Below are 24,771 nucleotides of genomic sequence, written 5' to 3' on the forward strand. Positions count from 1 at the left end.
TTCCACATTCAAATATATTCAAGCTTTTCTATTTACCCATTCCACAATTCACCCTAGTAGTTCTAATGTTACTTTCCTGTGTTATATTAACTCTCTCTTTGGGATTTAATGCTTTAAATATTTACAGACGGTCATAATACCCAAATAATCACATTTCTAGTCCTTGATAATAACTGCATGGTAATAATACCTACATTTTAACAGAACTTCAGGCCCTTTAAGGAGGTAAATAATGACTTCACGAAGAAGAAATCATCACAGCATTGTAATAATCCTCCTTTTTGTTGGTTTTATGTTGCAATTGACTGTTAATACATGATCTATCATATGTGTTGTTACATATCTGGTACAGTGAGGGGACACAAAAGATTTAGATTCAAGGAATAACCATAATTTGTCTGATGTGTCTGCTAACATATATTGATGTTTGAATATCAGGCAAAGAGACAAAACATCAGATAGAATTTTTTTTACAGTAAGGAAGAAAGCTCATGCAGATGTTGAGCACAGAATTTACACAAACTCAGACATTTGCGTGATTTGTGCCTCATGGTACCTTGGGCTGCTGCCAAAAGTGTAAGCTGCTCAGAGACTGTTTGGTTCCCCTGAGATTATATATTCCCTGTAATGCAAGATGTTTTTTAAAAGTAATTTACTCACTGTGATATTAGAAGTCCTAATGGGTGGATCTATATATCCTTCTGGGTTTTTCTGCTTGAAAATCCTGGCAAACCTTGTAATGAATGTTGTGTAACCTCTGTCACTTGACTGTGGATCTAATTTTAGGTACTGATGTTCGATTTGGGGATTTTTAGTGTTTTAGGAGAGACCAGCATGATTTGCATTTCCATGACCTGTACTGTTTTGAATCTTAACTGTTGTACCTGTAATCACATAATCGCTAAGAGCCTGAGCCTTCAGACACTTACTGCTGTGTGCAATGCAAAATGTCAACGGGTCTGTTTGTAGGACTAAGTACTGTTTCCTAGTTGAAGTGTTTGTAGATTTGGGTCCTGACAATGCACGTTTGGTTGCCCGTCTCCAGCCACAGCGGCGAGGCTACTGATGGAGGTACAAGGTGCTGGGAGTAAACAGCTCAGCGTTCAGGTTGCAGGCACCAGGGGAACTTAAGCACTGCATCCCAAAGAGGGTGGCGCGAACGACAGGAAATGAGTCTGACTCATCAAAAAGTTTTAATAATTTGTCCTTTATACTGGTGTTGCTGTAGACGATCTGTCTACTTAATCTTTGCATAGCTGAAAGTTTTGAAGCCATGGCTGTACTTAAACGTATCTTTCCCAAGGCTTTGTCCTATCTACCTAAGGCAGTTCAGGAGTTGCCTGAGCAGAAAGACATCACTCCTACTATAATTCACGGTCTGGTCTTTAGTGTGATGTTGTTTGTGTCCTGGCAAGGCAATATTTTTGCTTTCCGGCTATCAGTGGCAGTTGATAGTTTGTGGAGGGATGTAAAAGAAGGGGAAGTTGTTTTCAGAGAACAAGAATATGAACCAGAAATATTTTAAAAGACCGATGTTTCAGGACTGAAACAGCCGAACCACTGTGTTGGTATCAGAGGTAGATGAATTGGGCAAGTTGTTTCTTAGAGAAGGACATTAAAATACAAGTGTTTTGTATATATACATGTGAATCATAGAATGGTTAGAGCTGGAAGAGACACCTTCCACTAGACTAGGTTGCTCAAAGCCCCATCCAAATGCTTCTGTATGCTTCTAAAACCATTTTTGTCACATTTCAAAGGTGGTTGAACTATGAACTTCCATTCTGCTTTATTTGAGGCTACTTGATGAGTTCCTGTGTATCTCATCAGTTTGGAGAGGCTGGTGTTTTGCGATAGAGTTAGTCATCAGCAATTTGTGTCAGACCTATCAGGGTTGTCTGCATTTAGGTATGCACGTGGATACAAAGGAAACTGAGACCTTTTCTAGTTTTTATTAGTTTTCAAATCCACACAGATCTCCTTCTCACCTGGAGTGTTAAGACACTCAACAGCCTCCCAAGATCTCTGATAAACATGAAGTAGATTCCCTGGAGTATTTCACTTAAGATCAAGCACAGCAAAAGATCTAGTGCAATCTGCGAGGCAGCTGCAGTTCCCTGATTCTCTGCCCAGCCTTGGACACAGATTTGAGCAACATGAGAGCTGCTCTGACCTGTGTCATCTGGCAATGGTCTGCAAGAGCTTGTTTACACTGGATATTTTTTCATTAGACTGTAATTACACCACTGAAACTACATGAGTGTGAAAACTTTGCACATGTGTAGCAGAGGTCATTCAGGTAAGGAGCTTTATTTTAAGTCACTTTTAATACCAGCATGCTTATATCATCAATAAACACTTTCACTACTGACAAACCACTACGGCAGGCCATGCATCAGCTGCAGATTGCCAGAATGTGTGACGTTTCAACTTTGTGCCTTCACTCCTGGTCCCCACAGACTGCAAGAGAAGCCAGCTGACTGACTCCGCAAGTGGACAACTCTGTAACGTGCACAACAGGCCAATCACGCCTTGCACTAAGTATTTTGGCAAGGAGAGAAGTGATCTGAGGAGGCTACTCCAGATTTATATTGCTCCCTTTGGGCAAATGACCACATGCTCCTTTTTTCTTTAGGACTCCTGCCTTACCAAGGGCTGGATTCTGCAATGTGTTGAGCGCTGCCGTGAGGGGCTGAGTGCTCTCGCCTTCCCTGCAGTCAATGGCCGTGGAGAGCGCTCATTATCCTTCAGGAATGCTCAACACCTTTCAGAAATGACAAGCACCTTCCAGTACTGGAGCTGGGATAAATGACATAGGAACAGACTAATGCTTTGCATTTGGCCCAGCCTGCGTTTTTGAAGGACACAAGGAAGTTCTTTATGCTGGACTATAAGCCTGCTCCTGCTTTGACTGAAGTGAGTAGTATTTTATTTTTGTACTTTGATGTAGAGAGGAGCAGGACTGGACCTGCTGTGAGAGTGATTGATTTTCATCAGCTTGTGAGTGGTGAACAGCAAGCAGGGCAGGCTGACTGCTGCACAGCATCACTAACAGATTCAGTCACAAACACAGCATCACCATCTTTTCACACTTCCCTCCACCCACCTTCATCAAACAGCTCATCTTCATTAAAGCGGTGCCCCTGCTTCTGTGCTTGCTTTAGAAGTGTTATGACACTGCTGTGAAGCACAGAATTCCCTAAAGCCCCAGAGAGAAAAAAGATAAATGAGGCATCCTGAGCAATGACTAATGACACAGAAAAAGGAAGAACACAATGCTGATTTCAGCAAATATCCATGCTTCCGAAACACTTACTCACTGTTAGACTACTTCACAAACTTGTTGTGTAAAGAAACATCGCAAGAATAGCCATGAAGATGACACAAAGAATGAAGTGAGCAATGATTTTCCTTTGCCCTCAATAGGGGTGACACTGAATTTGGCACAGCACCTGCCATTATGGCTTGATACAGTTTGAAATAGTGCATGAACAATAACCAAGTCTCATCTCTGATATAATTCAGTGTTTGAGTTATTCTAAATGTCCTTTTATCATGCTCCTGTTGTTTGACTTTATCTGAATGATTTATGTTTGGATAATGTAATAGATGAATAGATATGCTGACAATAAATACAATAGTTGATTAGATACAAACAACAGGGAGCCAGCAGCACAGCCTACAATGAGCTTTAGACTAAAAATGGTTATTAATATAACTGAAAAATGTACTTTGGTCATTAATAAACACAGGTAACAAATCAGTGATACAGCCTTCTACTGGTTCTCCCACTGATTTACTTTTACATGGGTAGGATACATTTGTTAGTGTAGATCAAAAGAATGGTGAAAGTTGGGAAAGGAAGAGAGTTATGCTTTCTATTCTAGTAGTTAGGATGTAGGTGGATGGGTGGGTGAAAGGGAAACGTAGGTTTCAATCTGATGAAGAAGCACATGTTATGCTCCAGTTTTATGGTACAAGGTTGTTGACATTTTCTCAAGCAATAAACAAGAAATGTCACATAAATTCATCATCTCTGAATTCAGTCCTCCTTTTACAGTCTGGCTGCCTCTTTCACTAGTCCTTTAGTTAGAGCTCACACTTTGCTCAGGTGTTTTGGCCACAGTGTGGACCTATTTTCCTGCAGAACTAGCGGACTCTGTAAGCCACGAGAGCACAAAGAGGGATGTTTAGTTTTGAGCCCTGTAAGACTTGGAGTTCTTGCTCTTTTTCAATTCCCATGGTCCCTGCTCGTGGAGATACTATCTACATTCAGAAGTTTTGGCAGAACTCACCATCCAGCACCATCTGATGGATCATGTACTACAGAGTCTGAAGACTTAAACTGCCCATAGATTCTAGAGATGTTTACAATGATTTTGTAATCGACCTGACCTCCAGAGCTACTTGCAAGTGCAAAACCTCACTAGAGGTAAAAGTATAAAGGAAATCTAAGGTTTTAGAACAAGTTTCCAATTCAGTTTGATTTGCTGGGGGGAGAAAAAAAGCAGAATAGAATAGCTGGAAAGTTAAATACTCTTATTTCTCAAGCATGTGGTCTTGAAACACTTTGTTTCACTAACTTCCAGCATTAAGAAACAAAAGTGAACACTGTGGCAGAAGCCTAGATTTGAGAAATGTCAAGGAAAAAGAAGAAACTGTAGTAGAAAAATTTGGATTGTCACTGTTGTTCTACGGCACTGTAGCTGCAACCTGGTAATGTGCAATAAAACCAAGATGAACTGTTTGCTTTGAAAAGCACTTAGGTTATGGAGTAAAATCACATGTATCAAAATTATGGCATAGCCTTCAGTATTGCATAATGTATTGCATAAGAGAAAATAGAGAATAGCTGTTTCACATTAATACTTTGTCACATGGGCAAGTCATGAATGCCAACAGTGAATGAAATTTCACTGGAGAAAGCAAAACAGAAAAAAAGTTTCTGATTCAGTCAACTTCAAAATCACTCTTCATTCAGGGTAATTTTTTAAACTATTATTGTTCCAAGCAAGATGACTGTAACTAAGAGAGGCTTGACAGAAGGAGGATATTTTTACTATTTCAAGTGTCAGCCCTTTGGATTTAATGAAAAGATCGTTTAAGTCGCTTTGCCTGTAATTTCTCAAGTATAGTCAGACTCCTTATTTCTGTGGATTTTTCTTACAGCAATGGGTGAAAGAAATATTTTTAATTGGCTGAGGAGCTCTGGCACCGAAACTATTTTAATTACTTGTTTCTAAACATAGAATGCATATAGAATTTACTTTAATGCTTTATTAAATCTTGCTGCAATACTAAAATTTTCCATTTAGCCTAAACAGTTTTACAGATTAAAAGAAATAAAATTGAAGGGGAAGCAAGCCCACACTCTTTATTACATTCCTCTTTTTTTAGAATGACAAAATTAAAATAACACCCACATAAAATATAATTGCCAATATCATTCCACTTCATTTTTCAGAGCTAACAAAGACAAAATCCATCATTCCCACCTCCAGGTCAGCTGCTTAGCTTTTTTTTTTTTTTCCCACCGAGATAACGCCTATACCTATCTCTGCCCAGAAGAGGAGCCAGTGAGATGAGCTGGGTTTTAGGGACCTCACACTGAACACGTTGGGCTCAGAGGAGTAACCACCTTGAATTTCAAGAGCACTAAGGCATGTGCTGGATCAGACACCGGGGAGGTGCTTTTTTACATAATTACCACAATTTTTTAGTCGAAGATTGCCTCAGGCCCCCTGTGGCTATGCACTGCTGGGCTGCAGGTCTCTTTTGCAAAGCTTTTGCTTAATTAACTAAGGGAAAATATATTTAAGAACAATGGGTGAAAGGCACTTGAGTAAGCGAAGGGCTACACGCAAGGTCTCATTTAAGCCACATGTGTAGACCACAGGGCGGTGGTTCCCCAGCTGCAGCCCATCTACCTTTTGCAGTAGGTCATATGGTACGTGGCTGGGTGCAGACCTGGGAGCCGCCTGCCAAAAACTACTGATGATGCAAGTGGAATTCACCTAACAGCTCTGTAGGCTTACACCACAAGGAATGATTTATCACTGTATTATTTTGGGTATATGCTCATGAAGTTACAACAGGCATCAAGCTAAAGTAAGGTTTGCTACCTATCTACTCCTACTTATCCCACCCAAAGGGTTAGCAAAAACGCAGCAGGCTTTGGAAGAAAGCAGACCTCTGCTTTAATGTAGCTCCAGAAGGCAACAACAACGGTGAAGATGGAGTGGCACAGACCAGGGTAGGTAATAGGGCTTTGGTTGCCAGCCCTTGCTGGAGCTCTGCTACTTTGTCCTAGTACTCTTAACAGTGTAAAGCTAGTACAGATATGCCTGCTGATAGTACAAATGAATCTTCATTCTGGTGTCTAGAGATGCACAAATACCTGTAGCCAAGTGTTGAGTGAAGCTGAACCCTGCTTGGTATTGGGGATGTTGATGGTCAATTGCTGGTGCCGTTGGACCTGGCAGTGCAGTGGAGATGTGGCAGATTGAGTTAGGAGTTAATCGGTTTTGATCCAGTCACTCTTTGCTGCTAATAAAATTAGCCCATTTAGCTCAGCATTGTTTTGGAAAGTTCTACTCTTGTGCCAATGCAGTTCAAGCGGCACACTAACAATTATAGTAACTAAATTAACTTTTGCAATGAAGGCAAGCTCTAGAAGGCTTAAACCATGCAGAAGACTTTACTGAAGAGTTGTACAATGAAATATGTTTTGTCCCTTTTGTGAAGACTGTATTATCATTTTGTTTGCTGTTACAAAGTAGTTGATATCCAGAAAGCAATGGTATTCTGATTACCGTGTGGTATTAAATTTTATATGTGAGGAATTGCTCGGATTGGGATTTTATGGCTGGGGGCTGAGGAGGTCTGAAAGGGCCATTTGTGTTACGTTGTGCAGGAGTTAAGGCCTCACATCAGCAATGCACAACTTCCTCTAAACTGCTGGTTTAAAAGTAACTTTTCAAAAAGTATTTGAAATGCCAGTGTATTTGCTGGGAACATATTATTTACATAGGGAAATTTCCTGATTTTTTTTTTTTCTTTAACATAATTTTTGATTTGTAGTTGCCCGAAAGGCATGGTACCAAATAATTCGCTCCTCCTTCAGTACATTCCCGCTGACTTCAAAAGACTGCTCTTGTAAGAAGGAAAGTGCTTGGTTTTGGTTTATTAATACAAAAGAGGAACATGACATAAATAAACTAGATGACTCGTGTGTGCCAATGCTTTGTTAACCTGAAAGTTCCTGATTTGTGTCAGCATTCGCGTAGGCTCTCACTGCTCCCCCGGCTGCTGTGCAGCCCCGATTCAACTGCAGCAGCCGCAGTCCTGACTGAAACGGCCATGGGATAACCAACATTTTCAGGGCAAAGGCTGCAAATCCTGTTTCTTTTAAATAATGGAGAGGACGCATTTACAGGTAAGTTATTTGCATTTTAGGTTGTGTGACCAATTCATACCGCTTCGGATGACCTAAACCGAGGAAAACCCCAAACCCTGACTTGTTCGTACAGTACTCACGCACACTGAGTTATCGTTGCCTGCAATTTTAAAGAATTTTGAAGGCTGTTTGAAAACACGAGGTTAAATACTTAATATATTAAATAGGTGTAATGTAGGACTTGAAGGAACAAGCAACGGGAGCCGACTCAGCGCCTTTCACACCTCCTGCGGCCCAGGCCGCCCTGAGGGCCGGGCGGGCGGAGGAGGGGGCGGCTGCGCGCCCCACCGCCGCCCCGCTTTGGCAAGAGCAGGAGCCGGGGGACAGCCTCGCTTCCCCCCACGCCGCATCGGTTCCCCTGGCCACGCCGGGAGCCTCCATCCTTCCTTCCCCGGGGGGAAGCCACGGGCCGCCCTCGGCCCGGCGAGGCGAAGCGGAGCGCCCTCCCGCCGACGTAAACTACAACGCCCGTGATGCTCCGCGCTCGGCGCGGTGCACGACGGGAGATGCCACCTCTCCTAGTCTGCGGGGTGGGGGTGGGGGAGCGGGTGAGCCACTGTACCCCCGCGCGGGCGTGCGCGCGTGCGCAGGGCGGGCACGGAAGGGGGCGTGGCGGGCGGCACGGGCCCTCCCCGCCCCCCTTCTCCCCTCCCCTCCCCTCCCCTGCTGTGTGTCGGTTTCGGGCTGCCGTCGCCATTTAGCGCCGTAGACGTGCCCGGGGCGGCCGCGGCGGCTCCCGCTCCCCTCCTCACCGCCGCGGCGCGGGGCGGCCACCCGGGACTCGGCTCACCTGTGGCGGTCGGCGGCGGTTTGGCGGCCCCCGGTGAGGAGAGGCTGCGAGCCGCGGGCGGGGGGCAGGAGGAGGGTTTCCGGCTCCGTGCGAGGCGGCGGCGGCGGCGGCAGCGGCCGTCGCTGTTGGAGGGAGCGCGGCCCGGCCGCGCGCGCGGGCGGGCGGTGGCTGCCTGCCGGGAGGTGGAGGCCGCGGCCGCCATGGGCGCCCCTGTGAGGCGGGGCTGAGCCCCCTCCCTCCCGGGCCTCCTTTCCTTGCCCCCCTTTCCCTGCCCCCCTCGCCGAGGTGAGGGCGCTGGGCCTGCCCAGGCCTCCTCCGCCCGGTGCGAGTGACTGAGGGCGGCAGCTTCCTCCGCGGACGGCGTGCGGGGCCTGCCCCCCTCTCCCTGCCTCGCCTCCCGGCCCCATCCCCTACCCGCAGGGCCTCGCTGCAGGGGGCGCCCGGACCTGCCCCGCTTTCTCTCTGTCGCCGGGGAATAATTGCAGCGCGGTCCCCTCGCCTTAAGGCAGCCGGGTGAGGCACCGGCTTCACCCCCGGTCGGGGGCCTGCCTCGGGGCGCCTCCCGGCCCCCCCGGGCCTGGTGCTCGGGGCTTTTCTTTTCCTCGCCGCCCCAATCCCCGCGCCCCGTCTCCGCTCCTGGTACTCCATGTCGGCCCCGCTGCCCGGCTCCTCGCTGCAGGATGGATGCAGACACTAACCGGGGATCCACCCCGCCGGCCCAGCCTCCCCTGCAGCCGCCTCCCAGCTCCGCCGTAAGGAGCCCTTGGGACCCTCCTCTGTTGCAGCTGCAACGGCAGCCGCGGACAGGCGCGCTCCCCGCTCAGTGACCGGCTCCTTCCCTCGCCTCCCCCCCCCCTCCCCGCCGCCGCCGCCTCGCCCTAGCAGCGCTCCCCCGGGGCATGATGTCGGGGGGCGCCGCAGACAGCGGTACCCCGGCTCCTCGCTTCCTGGCTCCCCCGCCGCCGCCGCCCAAGAACGGTTCCAGCTCGGACAGCTCCATCGGGGAGAAGCTGGGAGCCGCTGCCGCCGACCACGGGGCCTCCGGGTCCGGTGGAGCAGGCGGCGGAGCCGGGAGCGGAGGCCGTAGTGAGGAGTACCGGCGCCGCCGCCACACCATGGACAAGGACAGCCGAGGGGCGGCAGCCACCGAGCACCGCTTCTTCCGCCGTAGCGTGATTTGCGACTCCAACGCTACGGCCTTGGAGCTACCCAGTTTGCAGCCCGCAGCGCCCTCGGTCCCTGTCTCGGGAGGCAGCGCCACTCCGTTGGTCTCTCCTCCCGAGTGTGTCAGCCGGACCTCCTGCATCCCTGTCAGCGCCGCCCAGGCCCCCTCGCTGCTGCAGCAGCCGCCGCTGCCTGCCCCGCTTCCCCTCGAAGAACAGTCTGCTCAGGAGCCCCCTGCCCCGAAGGATGCCGCCCCACTGCTGCCCAAAGAGGAGGAGGATGAGGCAACCGCGCTGCCCCCCACCAGCGCAGCTGGCAGCGCGTCAGCTGCCAGCCGGGAATTTGAGGAGCGGAGAACACAGCAGGAAGATATTGAAGAGCTTGAGACCAAGGCAGTGGGCATCTCCCCGGATGGCCGCTTCCTGAAGTTTGACATTGAGATTGGAAGAGGCTCTTTCAAAACTGTGTATAAAGGACTGGATACGGATACCACTGTCGAAGTCGCCTGGTGCGAGCTGCAGGTAAAATAAATATAAGTTGTGAATTACCAAAGCACAGTCACTCTCCCAGGTGCTAGGCTGTGTGCTTGAAGGAAGTAAAATCTGTTGACTTGAGGTCTGCTTTATACAGAAAGGGAACCGCAGACCTTAGCTGAGGCACTCCTTTGGAAGAAAGGTGCAGCCTTTCCTTGGAGTCAGTTTGCCTTTTAATTCTTTTAAATACTCTACTCTCTGAAGAATTTTTTAGCTTTATCATCAGAAAACGTACTACAGTTCTGTTTTTTATAGTGTCTTGCATTTTACACCTCCAAAAGGTAGCTTGGAGGATTGTAAAAAAAAAAAAAAAAAAACCAACTTGTACACAGCTTCAGGGAGAGTGAAGGTAAATGTGTAAGTGAATGTCAACTTGAGTTAGCCGTAACTTTTCTAAATTTGTTTCGGTATTTTTCTTAGAAAAAAGTCTGAGAAATTAACATTTTAATATATTTCATATGTTTTTGGCAGTGGATTCTTGTAGGAGGTAACCCTAGAATATACACTTTTCATTCTGAGTTCTAGGGTTCACACTTCATAACAGGCACAAGAAAAGGAAGAAAGTAATTGTTGCTTTTCTGAAGCCTTAAAAAAAAACCCCAAACCCCTGAGTTTAACCTTTCCAAATGACTGGTGGATTAAACTGGACTAAGACACTACATTTCTACCAGGTTTTTGGCCTGAGCAGAGCCAGAGTTCTCTAGAAGCCCAGTCTAACAATGGCAAGAACACCTTTATTTCCATGCAAGTCAGAGCTTGTATAACCAAGACACAGGTTGCTGTGCAACAACATTAAAAGTGGGAAGAGCTTGGAGTACCAGGAACAAGTACCTGGTGTACTAGTTTGTTAAAAGGATAGTGCTTGCTTTTTAGTGGTGAGTTTTGGTGCATTTTATAGAGGGTTTCATGTAGTATGGCTTTATTGTGTGTGTTCCCATCCAATTTAGGGTAGACAAAGACCATTGGGTCAAAATCCCAGAAGTCTTTGAGCGGTTTTTAAGCAGTTAGCTGCTCATAAATGATTGATTGCAGTGACTGTACCAAAACTCAAAAGCAATTTTATATCTGTTCCAGTCAAACAGAATTTATGAAGAGATCTCTTGATTTGTATTCATGTTTGCTTTTGGATGATTGCTCAAGCATTCTACAAGTATCTTGGTTGATTATATTATTGCTGTTATTTTATGCTTACTGGCTGTGAAAGTAATCTTCCAGTTTCTTTGTGACCCATAAGCACGCCCCACTCCTCCATACTAGCTATTTACTTGCTGTGGCAGTCTTTTGAACGTTAATTTTAAATTAAAAAAGTGAAACGGTCCAGTGTTGGGCTCTGCTTAAGCTTTTCACGTGTAGTTTGAACTGAAAGGATATTAATAATCCATGAAAACTATGACTTTTATTTGAAATTTTAGTCTTTTCAATTTTGGAGTTCCTTGACTTTAATCCCTGAAATCTGTTTTAATCTTCACACTGTACTTACTAATCAGAAACTAGTGTCAGCTTGACATCAGTTGCTTTTTGATAACATTTTGTCTGTTGGAGTGTCTTAATCATCATCAGTACCATGTGGACAAACTGTCTAAAGAAGCACCTTCTTTGATGTACTTTAATAACGAAGCTCATTTATAAAGGACATGTTGCTGAGCTTTCAATTGATTGAAGAATTTAATGTGTAGTATTTAAAATGACAGATTGCGAAAAGCATGAATTAAAATACTGGTAAGGGGGAAATATTTGATGTCTTGGAGGTTAACTACATTACAGGAGTTTCTTGTGGATTAAATTATTCTGAAGGCTGTAGCTTTCTTCTCTTCAGGCGACTGCATACAAAATGACAAGTTTGAAACAAGGATACACGTTTTATAGCTGTTAAAGATATTTGCTAAAGGAACTGGACTCTCTACAGTTAGTAGAATCTTTTAAGATTAAGTCCTGTTATTGTGTGCATCTAGAAATAACAGGAGGAACTTGGTATTTGATGGTATGATGGGTACATCCTCTTTATCTAGGAAAGTACAATTGTTGACAGGCTAGTGATACTCATTATACATGATTTGTATCAAAATACAATCTGGATTCAGAAAGATGGACTGAAACCTAGGTGCCATTGGTTTTCCAGAATGCCATGGTTTGAGGATTGATCGAACCTTCAAAGTGTGATTATTTTATTAGAGAAACATGAATAATTTTTCTTCCATGCTTTATTACACCAACCATAACTAACGATGGTTGCTTCTAATTGTCTTGAAATAATGTTCCTTAGCAATAGAAGAGCTTTTCTTCTCTGTATTCATGCTGGCAAGCGTTGGCACACTAGGTGTCCAACCTCTCGTAGGGTCTTCTCAACAGTGCTACTGTATTGCTGCTGGAATGAAGCTGCTTAGCATGATTATGCAGACTAAGTTGTTCCTCTCCTGACCTGTCCAACGTTGATAATGGTGTATCACGGATCTTGATTGCAAGATGTATAACAGAATGGTGTGAGAACAGTTTGTACTTTTGCAGAGTCATTGGGTGTATGTTCTTTTAAGACTTTTCTAGCATACCTTGAATACTTCAGTTTCTTTAAAATCTCTGCAGTTTGGAAGGAGGCAAGATGTCAGCTGCTTTCATCTCAGTTAAACTACAGCATTTAAATAATGGAACAAATTCTGTAGTAGGAATCTTGTGGATCAAGGACAGCACAGAAGATGTTGTGATGGTCTCTGGTAGAATGGCTCTTTAATGCTGAATAATGCAACTGTACCTAATCTTTAAGTATATACTCTGTAATGATAAAGTATAAAATATGAGAATATCAATACGCTGCTTTTCAAAGGGAGTTCGGGGGCTGTCTATCAAATGCAGCTTGGGTTCCCAAGTTACTGTAGATATTCTGGAGAATATTGCTCCACATCCTTATGAAGGCACTTGAACTGTGTTGTAATGCCCCTTATGCTTGATGTACTGAACTGTGGAGGAAATAGGAGAAAGAGCTGAAATTCTGTAGGTGACCTAGTGGTGGTGTTAGTATCTATAGCAAGGGAGGTCCTGGCCAAGACTCTGTTTTTTCTTGAACTGTGGAAGATGGGAATATTTGATTTGAAGGACTTGATTATTTCAAGGTTGCTTATAGACGTGTAACAAAATTCTAACAAAGATGTGACTGATGGATTATCCTAGTTTACTTTGTGGCCTGTCTATATGAAGCAAATTATAACTGAACCTAGTTTAAATATTGCATGCAGGTATTTAAATGTGGAATATCTGCCCTGCTGTGAGCATAGTGGAGCTGTGAAGAGCTCAGCAGGAACTGCTTAGGGCCAGTCCTCAGTTTCAGTTACTGCAAGAAATTGTTTGTGTAGTGTTAGCCTTCAAATACTTTTATTCCCACTGCATATATTCATCTCAACTCTAGTTATTATCAGTCAAGTGTGCCTCCTGCTGTTGTCATTAGCACATCTCATAAATTGGGTGAACTAATAGTTAGGGTTACTATTTTAAGGGTCTTTAAGTAGGTAGAAGTTGGCAAAAGTGGTTACTGCCACTGTTTTCTGTTTTAATTTAAAATACCTGTTCCTGTACAATCATGTTACTGGTTATTCTTTTGAATTACATTTCTGAGCAGTGAGTCTTTTGTCACCTCTGTACAGTTTAGGCAATGTGGCTAAAATATGATGCCTTTTCCTATTGCATTAAGTTTATCTATGTGAAGTAATACTCTTATACCAAAGGTAGCAAGACTCAATAGTTGACTGTAAAAGTAAAATCTTAGGGTAATGTGTCATTCTGTGAGTCCCTGCTTCAGTTTGAGTTGGTTTTAAATCAAGACTGTAGTTTAACTTCTGGTTTACAGAACAATGCAGGGTGGTGCAGTTACTTGATGGACTGCAAAATCTTGTGTCTAGAATTACTCCACTGTGTTCTGTCACTTGAACTAGTAATTTTTCAATTATGAAAGTGCACTTGATGATATGGAAGGTAAATCGAAGTGTCTTTTATGCTGTGCATTGTTGGACATTTGAAGACTTGCCTCTTTCCATTTGGACAGTGTCTCCTCTTAAAGGAAGCATGATTTAGAAACTGTTATTAGATATTTTCATTAGTTGAAAATGCATTCCTGGTAAACTGTGTGCATTGGAGAACTGTACTGCTTGTCTGGTACGTGCTGTATCACTGCTGTCCTTTGTATTTCTTTGACAGAAAGGGCAGGCGGGTCAGTCAGCAGTTACAGTTAAAGAATGCATCTTCTTGCTGATATGTTGCTTGGTCAGTCTTACTCTGGCATCAGTGCGTGTTAGTCAGGTTATTGTGCTTAATGTGAACTGCTGAAGGGGTAAAGGAGGTTGAGGGCTGTCTCTTAAGTGAGGTAGAGCTTCTGGGGTTAAGAAAATGAGTTTGGGATGTGAAAGTGGCGGAGTATGTTGTACTTGTTACTACTTTGAGGGGAAGCAGAGTGTGAATTTGGTTACCTTTAGTTATAAATCTTCTGAGTAATAAACTAGTGTGGGTTACATCGATGCCATTCTGTTGCAGACTGTTAATTATAGACCAAGTGTACAAATATTTTGACTTAAAAATGGACTTTTCTTCATACAGGCAGTAGCAATGAAAAAAGTAGAGAACAAATATAATGCTGTAACCAAATATGAACCACTAGATTCTGTAGTGCACTCTGGTAAAACCGATAATGCAACTGGTCGTCACTTTATTACAGGAAATAGTGAGGTGCTAAATAACACTTCCATACGTCAGTATTTTTGACTGTAACAATGTATAGAAGTTAACACTTGCAACACAGGAAGTTGCTTGGATATGATTTATATCCTCACTTTTATTGACACTTCAGATTTAACTATACCTACCTTTATGTCTTAGACTTAAAACTTTATTTAATACTGATTTTTAGGTCAGCAGACAACAATGGAATGTAGTTTGTATGCTCTGGAGTATAGACTCCACTGCAGACTCTCAATGATAAATATCAGCTTACTGAAGTCAAAGTATAATTCTTAAAAATCTCTTTGCTTTCTGGACTGGCTGAGCTGGGAACATTTCAGAAGCTGCACGTTCAAGTCTGACAACCAAAAAAGGTCTTGTAACACATAACTGTGGCATCCTGTAGTCTTTTTTTAAAGCTGGTTTCATATTGCTCACTAGGAGGCCTGACTGCAAAGATGCTGGCTCTGGTGCACAATTGTATAGCTGCATTAAAGCAAAGTGGAAAAAAGAGATCAAAATCTTTGTGCAGTGAGAAGAAGCTGAGGAGTGTGGACCTGGAATTCATCTGTCTGTTAAGTGCTATTGGAAAATGATTACATTCTGCTAGTTCTGGGGAAATAGCATCCTGAAAAAACCACACATTCTTTGAAAGCTCTGTGGTTTTATTCTGAATATTGTAAAATATATTTTATAAAATTCACTGAAACAGGTCAAGCACAAGTCTAATCCAGTATGGTGACTCCCATCCCTATCCTGTATTTCACATCAGTGTTTAACATAACTCTACTAGTCTGTGAGCATAACTGTACGTGGCTACAGCCACTGTAACAGCAGCAGTGTGCCTCCTGTTCATCACTACTTCTGAATCAGATGCATAATTGTCACAAATGTAGATTAATAAAGGTATGTGGCAATCTCTGAACATCGTTCTGTCCTTATTAGCTCTTACTCTGTTCTCAGCTCTACAGAGTCCAAAATACTGAAAGCAAAAAGCTGTAAAACCGTTAAGTGTATAAACGATTTTTAACATTTCCAGTTTACACTGGATTTCCAAGTGTCTTCAAGTGTGCATGCATAGGGAGCTTGAAATTTTGTGCAGTAAAGTCTAAATTTTCTGTTGGTTTCCATGTCATAGGGTAGAACAAGTTACTGGTACTTACTGGCTTCAGACTTCTGATGTGAAAATTTCTCCTTTAGCTAACCAACAAAACCCTGCCATAGTCCTGGGTGTTTGTGCTGTAATTGATACAATTGACAACTTGATAAATGACATGGAAAAGGAGCCAGACTAATTACCTGCAGAAGTATAAACAGTGGTCAGGCTCCCTCAGACTTTACAAAGGTGACCCTGAAAGAGAGAAGGGAGCTTTAAAGTACATTCTGGAGCTGCAGCTGTTAGGAGACCTCTACTTAGGAAAATAATCTTACCTCAAAGGGATATCACTTTTGGAGATGGCTGTGGTTCAATTTGTATCTGGCTGGTTGCAAGGCAATAAATATAATCGGATAAGTACGTTCTGAAAATGCAGCATTTCTTATGGAAATAAACAGATTCTTATTTGTCAGTTCGGGTGGGTTTGAGAGCTGCAGAATTAAATCTCTTAAATGAGACTTGTTTTGGGCTTCATAACTAAACTTCAGAGGGCTAAGGAAAAGTATCAGGACTATAATCTAAGGGGAGAAAAAAACCCACCTGATAAAACTCCCTGGAGACATCCTGTATAGAGTCCTTTGAGAGCTGTCAAGCAGCGTAATAAATAAAACAAGTGGTAATAGATCTGTGGTAGTCTCCATGGATGCAGTGCGTGGTGCAGTGTAGATTCAGTGCCTTTTGGTTAGCAACATCCCTCCAGGCCACATGTTCTTTTTCTTATTTTGTCATTGGTTTTTTGTTTCATACCAGCAGCTTGTTAAACAGCACAGCTCCGACTGTCACCCAAGTTCTCCATACTGCATGTCACAAAGTTTGTGCTAAGCAGTGGCAGTCTTGATGCTTCCTGTCATGCATGTCTTCAGAAACTTTCGTTTCCTGTAAAGATTAGCAACCTTTTTTTTGAGATCACTAAATTGGTTCTTCCAAATCATGGTTGAGTTGACATAAAAGTTGAGTATTTCTCTGTTTCAGTCTTTATGTTCATGTTTTCAAGCTTTTCTTAGTCTTGAGAGTTATTAACTTACGAAAAATGGAAATGCAGACATAATGGCTGTAACATTTGGGCTATAATAAAAAGAATAAATATGCAAGTTTGCAGTGCTTCTGCAGCTGGGCATAAGACTCTCTTGGCAGAGTATGTGTGGTTTTTTTTTTTTTTTTAATAGCAGATGGTAGAAAGTTACTGTTTTCAACTCTTTAGATAATGAATCCATGATTTTAACTTGATCGTGACATGTGTACACCATGTCTGGAAAAACACTCTTCCAGTATACTTGAAACAATTTCTTTTTTAAATAGCTTGATTTGTAGTGCTGCTTGAAAATAAATTTCTCAGAGTAGTTGAAGACTTCTATCTAATATGAGGCATCTGAAAATCTTTTCAAATATGGTGTTAAAATTCTTGTCTTGTCCTAACAGATGAGACGCATTTTTATACTGGCTTCATGAGTATTTTTGTGGAATCTGCTTACAGTCTCTGTGACTTTTTTCTGGCTGATTTTGAGAATGATTCAGGCTATGTACTGAAACTTAAACAGTGTTCAAATGTCTCTGGTCAAGATACTAGAGGTATCCTTCTTTCTACTTTACTTCCACTTTCCTCAGCATATTTAGAAATTGTCATACCAGCACTTCTCAATGTGTGGTTTTGGTTGCCCTCGTTATTCCCCTTGGGAGAGCCAGGGGAAGTGAAGAGGTGACTAGGATTGAATCTGTGGCTTGCTTGAGGTCATCCTTGAGCAAGGGGAGCTTGCTCACTTCTTGTCTTATGGGCACAAGCTGCAGAATACTCCTTAACTTCATGCAGCAAAGGATAAACTTTGTGTTAATGATGTTCTATGCTATGTGATGCTATCCTCTTAAACCAAAAAGAGATCCTAACAACGAGATCATTGCAGATGTTGCCAATTCTTCTTTTGTTTTCTAATAAGCCAGAGTAAAATAACTGGCATGGAATACAGTGACCAGAAGAATTCAGATGTAGTTCTCAAACATATTCTGAATTTTTCACCTGGTGATGACAGGTGCATTGCACATACCCAGATAATTCTAAAGCACTTCCAGATTTCCTTGGGTAGTTCCTTGCAGCACTGTATGTTACTTTTGCATGGCTTACAAGCAACTAAATGTGCTCTTGGTTTGTATTTAAGGAAACTGCAACCTGCTAAAAAAAGAGACTTGTGTTGGTATCTTTCTCTTCTAGATTGTGTTTAAATACTAATATCAATGTAAAGCAGTAAGCAATTTTTACAAGGCTAACTCATTCTAAATCGCCCAGGGAGGCAAACTTACCAAGTTTGGATTTATCATTTTAGGTCTAAGCAGAATCTCTGGGATTGCTACCTGCATTCTTAATTTAGAAATCCTGGAAAAAGTATGTTTATACTTGATGGCCATCTATCTTGTAACTAAAATATTTGAGCTTTGAAGTGATGTGTCAATGACATTGGAACTAATGCATTGTCCAGGGCTGTGTGTTTTAATGTAGGGGATGCCATTTCTTTTTGCACTCAGTGTGGCCAAGAATATGATTCTGAAATGATCCGTTTCATCTATTGGCGATAGTTTGGGCAGCAATTCTCTGGAGTATCTGTTCTCAGGACAAGATCATTGTGGTGCTTTTCGAGTCATCTAGTTTCATGAGTGGTTGGCAGGGCTCCTTTTAGCATGTTACCAGTAAGATCAAAACAGAGGGGAAGCTTTGGCAATTCCGATAACTCGAGATGTGGATGCTGTATTTTGAGCCATAGTTCAGAATGGTTCGGATCCTATCACCTCTGTTAATAAGCAGTCATTGATAGCCATCCACTGAACAGCTATTTTTCTGCTTTAGGACAGCAGATGGTGTGGAAAATAAGCTTTATTAGACCCCTTATATGAGGGAGAAGCTTTGTTTCTGTTTAGCTGCTCTGGATCATCTTTTTCATCTGGATGGTTTCAGCCATTCTGAACTTCATTGCATCAGTAGTTGAAGATAGTGGATTCTGATAGCAGATTTGGGGCTAGCAACAGAAAGCAAAAAGCTACAAATGGAAAAACTCATTTAAGTGATTGAGAGTTTATTACCACTGCTTAAAAGAATTTGAAAAGAATAGGAAAACTGATCTCCCTGTAACTGGGGTAAATCTGAAAAAGCTATGTAGGAATGCTGAGCTAAATGGAAGATAGTATAAAGCTCATACCAACAATTATGTGCATTTTATCTGGTTTTTGGCTAGTTAATATAGTCTCATGATAGTCTCAAGACTATCCAACTGATGGTGTTACCCATTTTTCCTTGGACATTTTCCTCTCTTAGAGTAACCCTGTGACTTCTTTCTACTTTGCTGATTGTTGCTGGTGAGTTTATGACCCCAATCTGAGTGTATTTTGACTGCTTCTATCCTGGCAAAGACTAATGACATGCAAACAATAACCTACAAATATTGCTATTAAAAGCTTCAGCAATCCAGGCTGATTATCTTAAGGATCTGCAAATCTGTGTACGCTTATGTAATATGCATCTGTTAATGGCAATTTCTGAACAGTTAGCAGGTTTTGCTTAAATGTTGCAAATGTTACCATGTCTGTTTTCAAATCTGCTTCTTTTAAGCAAGTCTTTTATTCTTACAGATATTTTCCAACATAAAACTATTTTTGGTTTGTCTCTTTCTTTATTCAGCTGCTTACAGTACGCTTTAATTTGGGAAATACAAGTTGTGTATCTATATACGAATGCAAGATGTTAACTTAATGTGCTCTGGTTTGCTATAGCTGATTTGGACTCACAGCCTTTGAGTCCTCCCTGAAGAAAATATACGATAAATGAGACTAAACTTGAATTGGAGAGTTCTTGAGAAGCAGTCCATTCAGACAAGTATCCTACAGTAAGAAATCCTGTCTGAAAAGTGATTGAATTTTTTTTTTTTATATTGCCCTCTCCGGATGTGGACAAGTAGAGATTGACAGTATGTAGAATGGCCTGTGAGGGCATGGGTTTTATTTGCATTTATTGTGGTTTGGGGCTTAGTGAGTTGTTAGATTTGCCAGGAACAGTGTGCTGAAAATGGAGAAACTGCAGAAATCTCTGGTACAAAAATAAGACTTTTAAGTTTAGATTTAGAATGTTTATTCTGTGGTTTTCTCTACTTCCTTTGCATGCAGCTTGAACTTTTTTCTGCAGACAAGTGGCTCAAAAGTGGAATGTGTTTCAGGTTGTCTGTACCTGGGGGCACAAGGGAATTATACAGGGCACTTTTTTTTTTTCCCTCTTGATGGCAACTGTGAGCTAGTTCAGGTGATGGTGTATCTTTTGCTGATCTCATTATACAAGCCTGAACATATGAGAGGTACAGTATTTACCCTCAGGAACAACAACAAAAAAAAAGTGAAGAAGCTCTGGGTTGCTGATGAAGACTAAAATGCTGTGGTACAAGAATAGATTGTGCGTGGTCTATACCTGAAGATGTGTTATTAACAAAACCTGTCTTACGTGCTCAAGTTTCTTCTAGGAAAATGTGCATGTATTTTTTTATGGGTTCCCATTGGTTTTGTAGACTATCTGCTTGAATGTTCAGTGCTTTTCAGTGGTTGTGGCAACAACAAAAAACAAACAAACAAAAAAAAAAAAACCAAACCAAAAAAAACCCCAAAACCCAAACTCTGAGAAACCTGAGGAGGAAGAACAAGGAATTTTGGCCTCCCAAGCTGCAGTCATCTTGTGTTTGCTTAAAGTGAAAAAATCCCAGGGAGTTTTGGTTTGAATTGCATTTACGCTTGAAGTAAATTTCATGCACAGAGCAAATATAAGTAGTTAACATCCCAATTAGGGACTGCATTTCTTTTTTTTTTTTTTTTTTTTTTTTTTTTTTTTTGTCTGTGTAGAAGAAATCTTTCTGGTTGCTTTAGATTATGATGCAACTATTTAAGAATGGTCCTGTAGTTTTTTAATTTGTCCCTTCTATCTGGGTGTTAGTAAAGAAAACAATTTAGTTGAAATAAGTGTCTTGATTTATTCAGTTAGTATGCCTACAAAGCAAAACTTGATACTGTCAGGTTACACTAAAATAGCTTAATATCTTCTACTGTTCACTTCCTTTTTTGCTTTTTTGACAGACTGGTGATTTTTCTTATAGTTGCTGTCCCTAGAGTTTCCAGGGTGTTTGCATAGGTGCATCAAATGGGATATAGGGCTTGTTGTGGAACTGTGTGTGTATGTATGGTGAGGGTTAAAAAAAAAAAAAGTGCCACAACAGTAATACAGCACAAATTACAGCATATCAGTGCTGAACATGACTAAATGTATGTGACAGCACTTACTTCAAATAGGAAAAATAGCCAGTTGTCTCGTCTATATCTTGACTAGGGTTCAAAAAAAATGTTTTTCTTCTTTCCATCCAGTATGAAATGTGACTTCCCAAATTTAGGTGAATCCCAGAAAACTAAGCAGAATTATTGGTGTTGGAGACTCTTAAATCTGTCATTACTGTTGACTTAAGTGGTTTCTTCTAAGGAACTTTGAGAGTTGAAAAGGCAAGACAAAGGTGAGGAACAGCAAAACCCCCTTGTTTCATAGGATGTACATGACATGAATTTTAAAGTTCTAGGACCATGCAAATCTAAAACAGTGAATTGACTCTGCAAATTCCCATTGCTATGAATGGCTAGTTCATGAAAGTATCATTAATATAGTGCTTGTACTAAAGTTTCTCAGTTTTTTACAGACTGTGTAACTTACAAGAACATGTAAAGTAACTTTATGCATGTATTGACTTTGAGCTGTATAAGAGCAGCAGCCAGTAACGATGAACATTTTGTTGCCATTTGTTGTGGGTTTTTTAGTATTTTGTAATAGATTGTAAAGCTGCACATTTTGTCTCTAAGATAAAACTTTGTGACCATAATTTAGGTGCTTGAAAGAGGTTTTTTGGAACTGGAGTGACATCTATCCCAAACCAGCATCTGTGGCCTAGTTAGTGGTAGATGACTAGCTGTTTCAGAAGGTTTTCTGGTTCTGTTTTCCAAGATATATAGATGAAGAGCGCTAAAGTGTTGAGTTAAACAGGAGCGAGGAAAAACTTTGCAGAGTATTTCTGCCCCAAATGTAGAGGTGTTAGGAAAACTTCTAATGTACCTATGCTATAAATGGTTTCTGCTTGATAAACCAATACTGTAAAATTCCTTGGCATCTGGGAGCAAGCATCCTTAGATTCTGTAACATGTAAGTGATAGAAACCTCCAATTCAAAATCCTGATAAACTGATTTAGAAGAATCTGCAAGAGTTCTGGTAGTCCTTTTTTTCACATGTGAAAACTAACAGTAGTGCAAACAGAAACTATCTCAAATGGTGAAGGAAAGAAAGGGTTTAGTTTTGTGAAGAAAGCTGAAACAGCTTTAGATTAGGTTGGGCTAATCAAAGGATGTAAGCCAGGATCAGCTGTGCTAAAGCAGCTAGCTGTACTTTCCAACATCAGCAAAATAATTCCCAAAATTCTTTTTGTGGTAGGCTCTGTTATTTACTATTATTGCAAATTGCTGGTTGGTGTTCTGAATTGTTTAACTGAAGGTTTGCTTCACTACAGTTCTTCAGTGGTTTGACCTCTGTCAGAAAACAGTTGTGGCTTCTAATGTGGTAGCTTATAAGACAGTACTGAATTTTTAAAGTATGCTTGTGTTGTGTGATTTTACTGTTGTATCACATCCAAGAGTATATGTTGCTCAACTTCTGATCTTGGTAACTTTTTGCAACAAACCACATGGTTTGGGTAAACTTGTAAAATTTGAAGGAGCACAACTGTTTTATCTAAAATCACTGAAAAATACCACGTAATGACTCAACTGGTACGTATGTTAACTAGGTTGGTGTGGATAAGTGCAGTTAAAAAATAGCAGGCTGTAACATAACATAGTGATGTTTTAAGTATATTTTATCACTTAGGAGTATGAAATCTGAGGAAGTTGGCATTGGAATTCAGAATGGAAAGAATGAGTTGGTTGATGATGTAGAAAACTATTTTCCACTTTCCCTTTGACTTCTGTCCTTATCTTCTCTGGCAGTAATATGCAGGGAAATGGTATCTTTTGTTTTTCTTGTTCCTGTGTGGGAATGGTAATTGTTCTTGTTTCTTACCTGTTCAGGAAGTATTCTCATTCCTCCCCCCCAACAAAACACTGTATCAGTCATTGCCAATGTAGTCTTTTTTTTTTTTTTTTTTTTTCTTTATTTTCTAAGTTTGGCCTTCCTGAATCCTCCTGTGGTCCCTGTATAAGCCATCTGGCAAAACAAGGATCCCCCTCTTTCCCGCACTCTGGAATGAAGCAGATTCTCTATCTGTGTCTATGTTCAGCTACCCTATGTAAAAGAATAATGGGCATGGTTAAAACCTGCATCTAAATTTTGACTCCTGGAGCTGCCTTCTTCCAAACTTAGATTTTCCAGCTGGTAAATCAATCTTATCCATGGAAAAGTGCTTACAGTTCTCTTGGGAATTTGCCTTATATTCTTGCCATCTCCCTTCCCCCTTCCCAAGCCAAATCTCTTTCCAGGAAGGGAAGAAAAATCCACGGACTAGATTGAGCTTCAGCTGAATAGGGTGTCTCATTTCAGATGCACTTTTTGCTGCTTCTCAAATGACCAAAACATAAGTGACAGCTGAGTTGTCTGTTTGTGTCATGGGTCAAGGGCAGTCCAACTCAGCAGTTTCCCTTTCCTCTTCCCTGAGTTTTGTTTGGAAGCAGTAGTGATTTGCCATTCTATACAGTCATCCTCTTGTCATGAAGACCAGATGGAAATACGTCAGTTGTTTCATGTATAAATACTCAGCCCGACAGCTGTGAGTTTATCAGGAGTCACTGGTATCACAAGTTGATGACCAAATTGTTAGTTTAGAGGGCCGTAAGCATTACTTTAACTTGAAATAAAGCTCTACTATAAAACAGTCGTAAGACTCATTGAAAGAAGAAGAAATGAAGTTGAGCCACTTAAATGCAAATTCCTTTTTCAGGTGAAGTTATAATTCTTTTTCTACATTATTACAGAAGCCCTCTTACACGGTGATAATATTTTGTCTACTGATGCTTGATTTTACTTATGGTGTTCCTAAAGTAGCTAAAAGGATTGCTCTGAAATCTTGTAATTGTCTTTTGTAGTTTTATTAGGTAAGAACATTTACCCAGACTATTACCCATTGGTCTTTTGGCCATTTGATAATCCTCAATCTGAGTTTCAATATGGATTTCTAGCAAAAAAGCTGAGATACCTGATGTGATCCTAGCTAACAATGAATCATGTGTAATGAGATTTATTATAAATCTACTTGACACTGATAATTAAGCGGGTTAACTTGACTTCGCAAGTTGCAGAGGGTTATTGCTGCCATCCATGTGCAAATGAGCCTTGATTTATTCCAATAATATTGAGGAAGCAGGGGGGGTGGAAGTCTGCCAATGACTGTTGGCTATTTGGTTGCAAAATGCAGTGTGTTGCATGGGCTGCTGAGCATAATGTGAAACAAAGTGCCATAAAAAAAAAACTTGAGTGCTGAGTACATGACTGAAAAAACCCACTTTAATGGCAGAATGGGCATGGTCATTAACTTAAAATAGCTTCTCTGCAAAAAACTAATGTAAAATGAGGTTGTAGGTCTTGACTAGTGAAGACTGCAGAGTGTAGGACTGAAACAGAATTAGAAATAAAAATTTCCAATAACTATAGACTTAAGCTAAAAATAGCCCTCAAAACACAAGAACAACCCTGGGGAAACTGGCCATCTTTTAGTCGAACCAGCTTCTCAAACCTCGAGAGGAGTCTTGAGATATTTTTCATGTCTATGGTTAACAGTTTTATACAATGGAACAATAAATGTGATTAACCATACTGTTAGCTCCTGGTCTCTGGAGGCCTCAAAAAAACCCCAAACAAACAAACAAAAAAAAATGCCCAAAACCCCAACCAAAACAAAACTCTGAAACATTGGCTCTGTCTACATAGAACTC

At 41.6% G+C, this 24,771-nt stretch overlaps 1 protein-coding gene across 1 annotated transcript in view; it reads left to right on the forward strand.

The window, feature by feature from the left end:
- The first annotated feature begins 8,960 nt into the window (after positions 1-8,960).
- Positions 8,961-24,771, forward strand: part of WNK1 (WNK lysine deficient protein kinase 1) — a 107,140-nt gene continuing 91,329 nt past the window's right edge. The window contains exon 1 of the mRNA XM_082498637.1: positions 8,961-9,931. Within this exon, the coding sequence (XP_082354763.1) occupies positions 9,146-9,931 (786 nt within the window). The 5' untranslated portion in view covers positions 8,961-9,145. The remainder of the gene's footprint in view (positions 9,932-24,771) is intronic.

This window comes from Vanellus vanellus (genome assembly GCF_965231255.1).
Source record: "Vanellus vanellus genome assembly, chromosome: 1".
NCBI lineage: Eukaryota > Metazoa > Chordata > Aves > Charadriiformes > Charadriidae > Vanellus > Vanellus vanellus.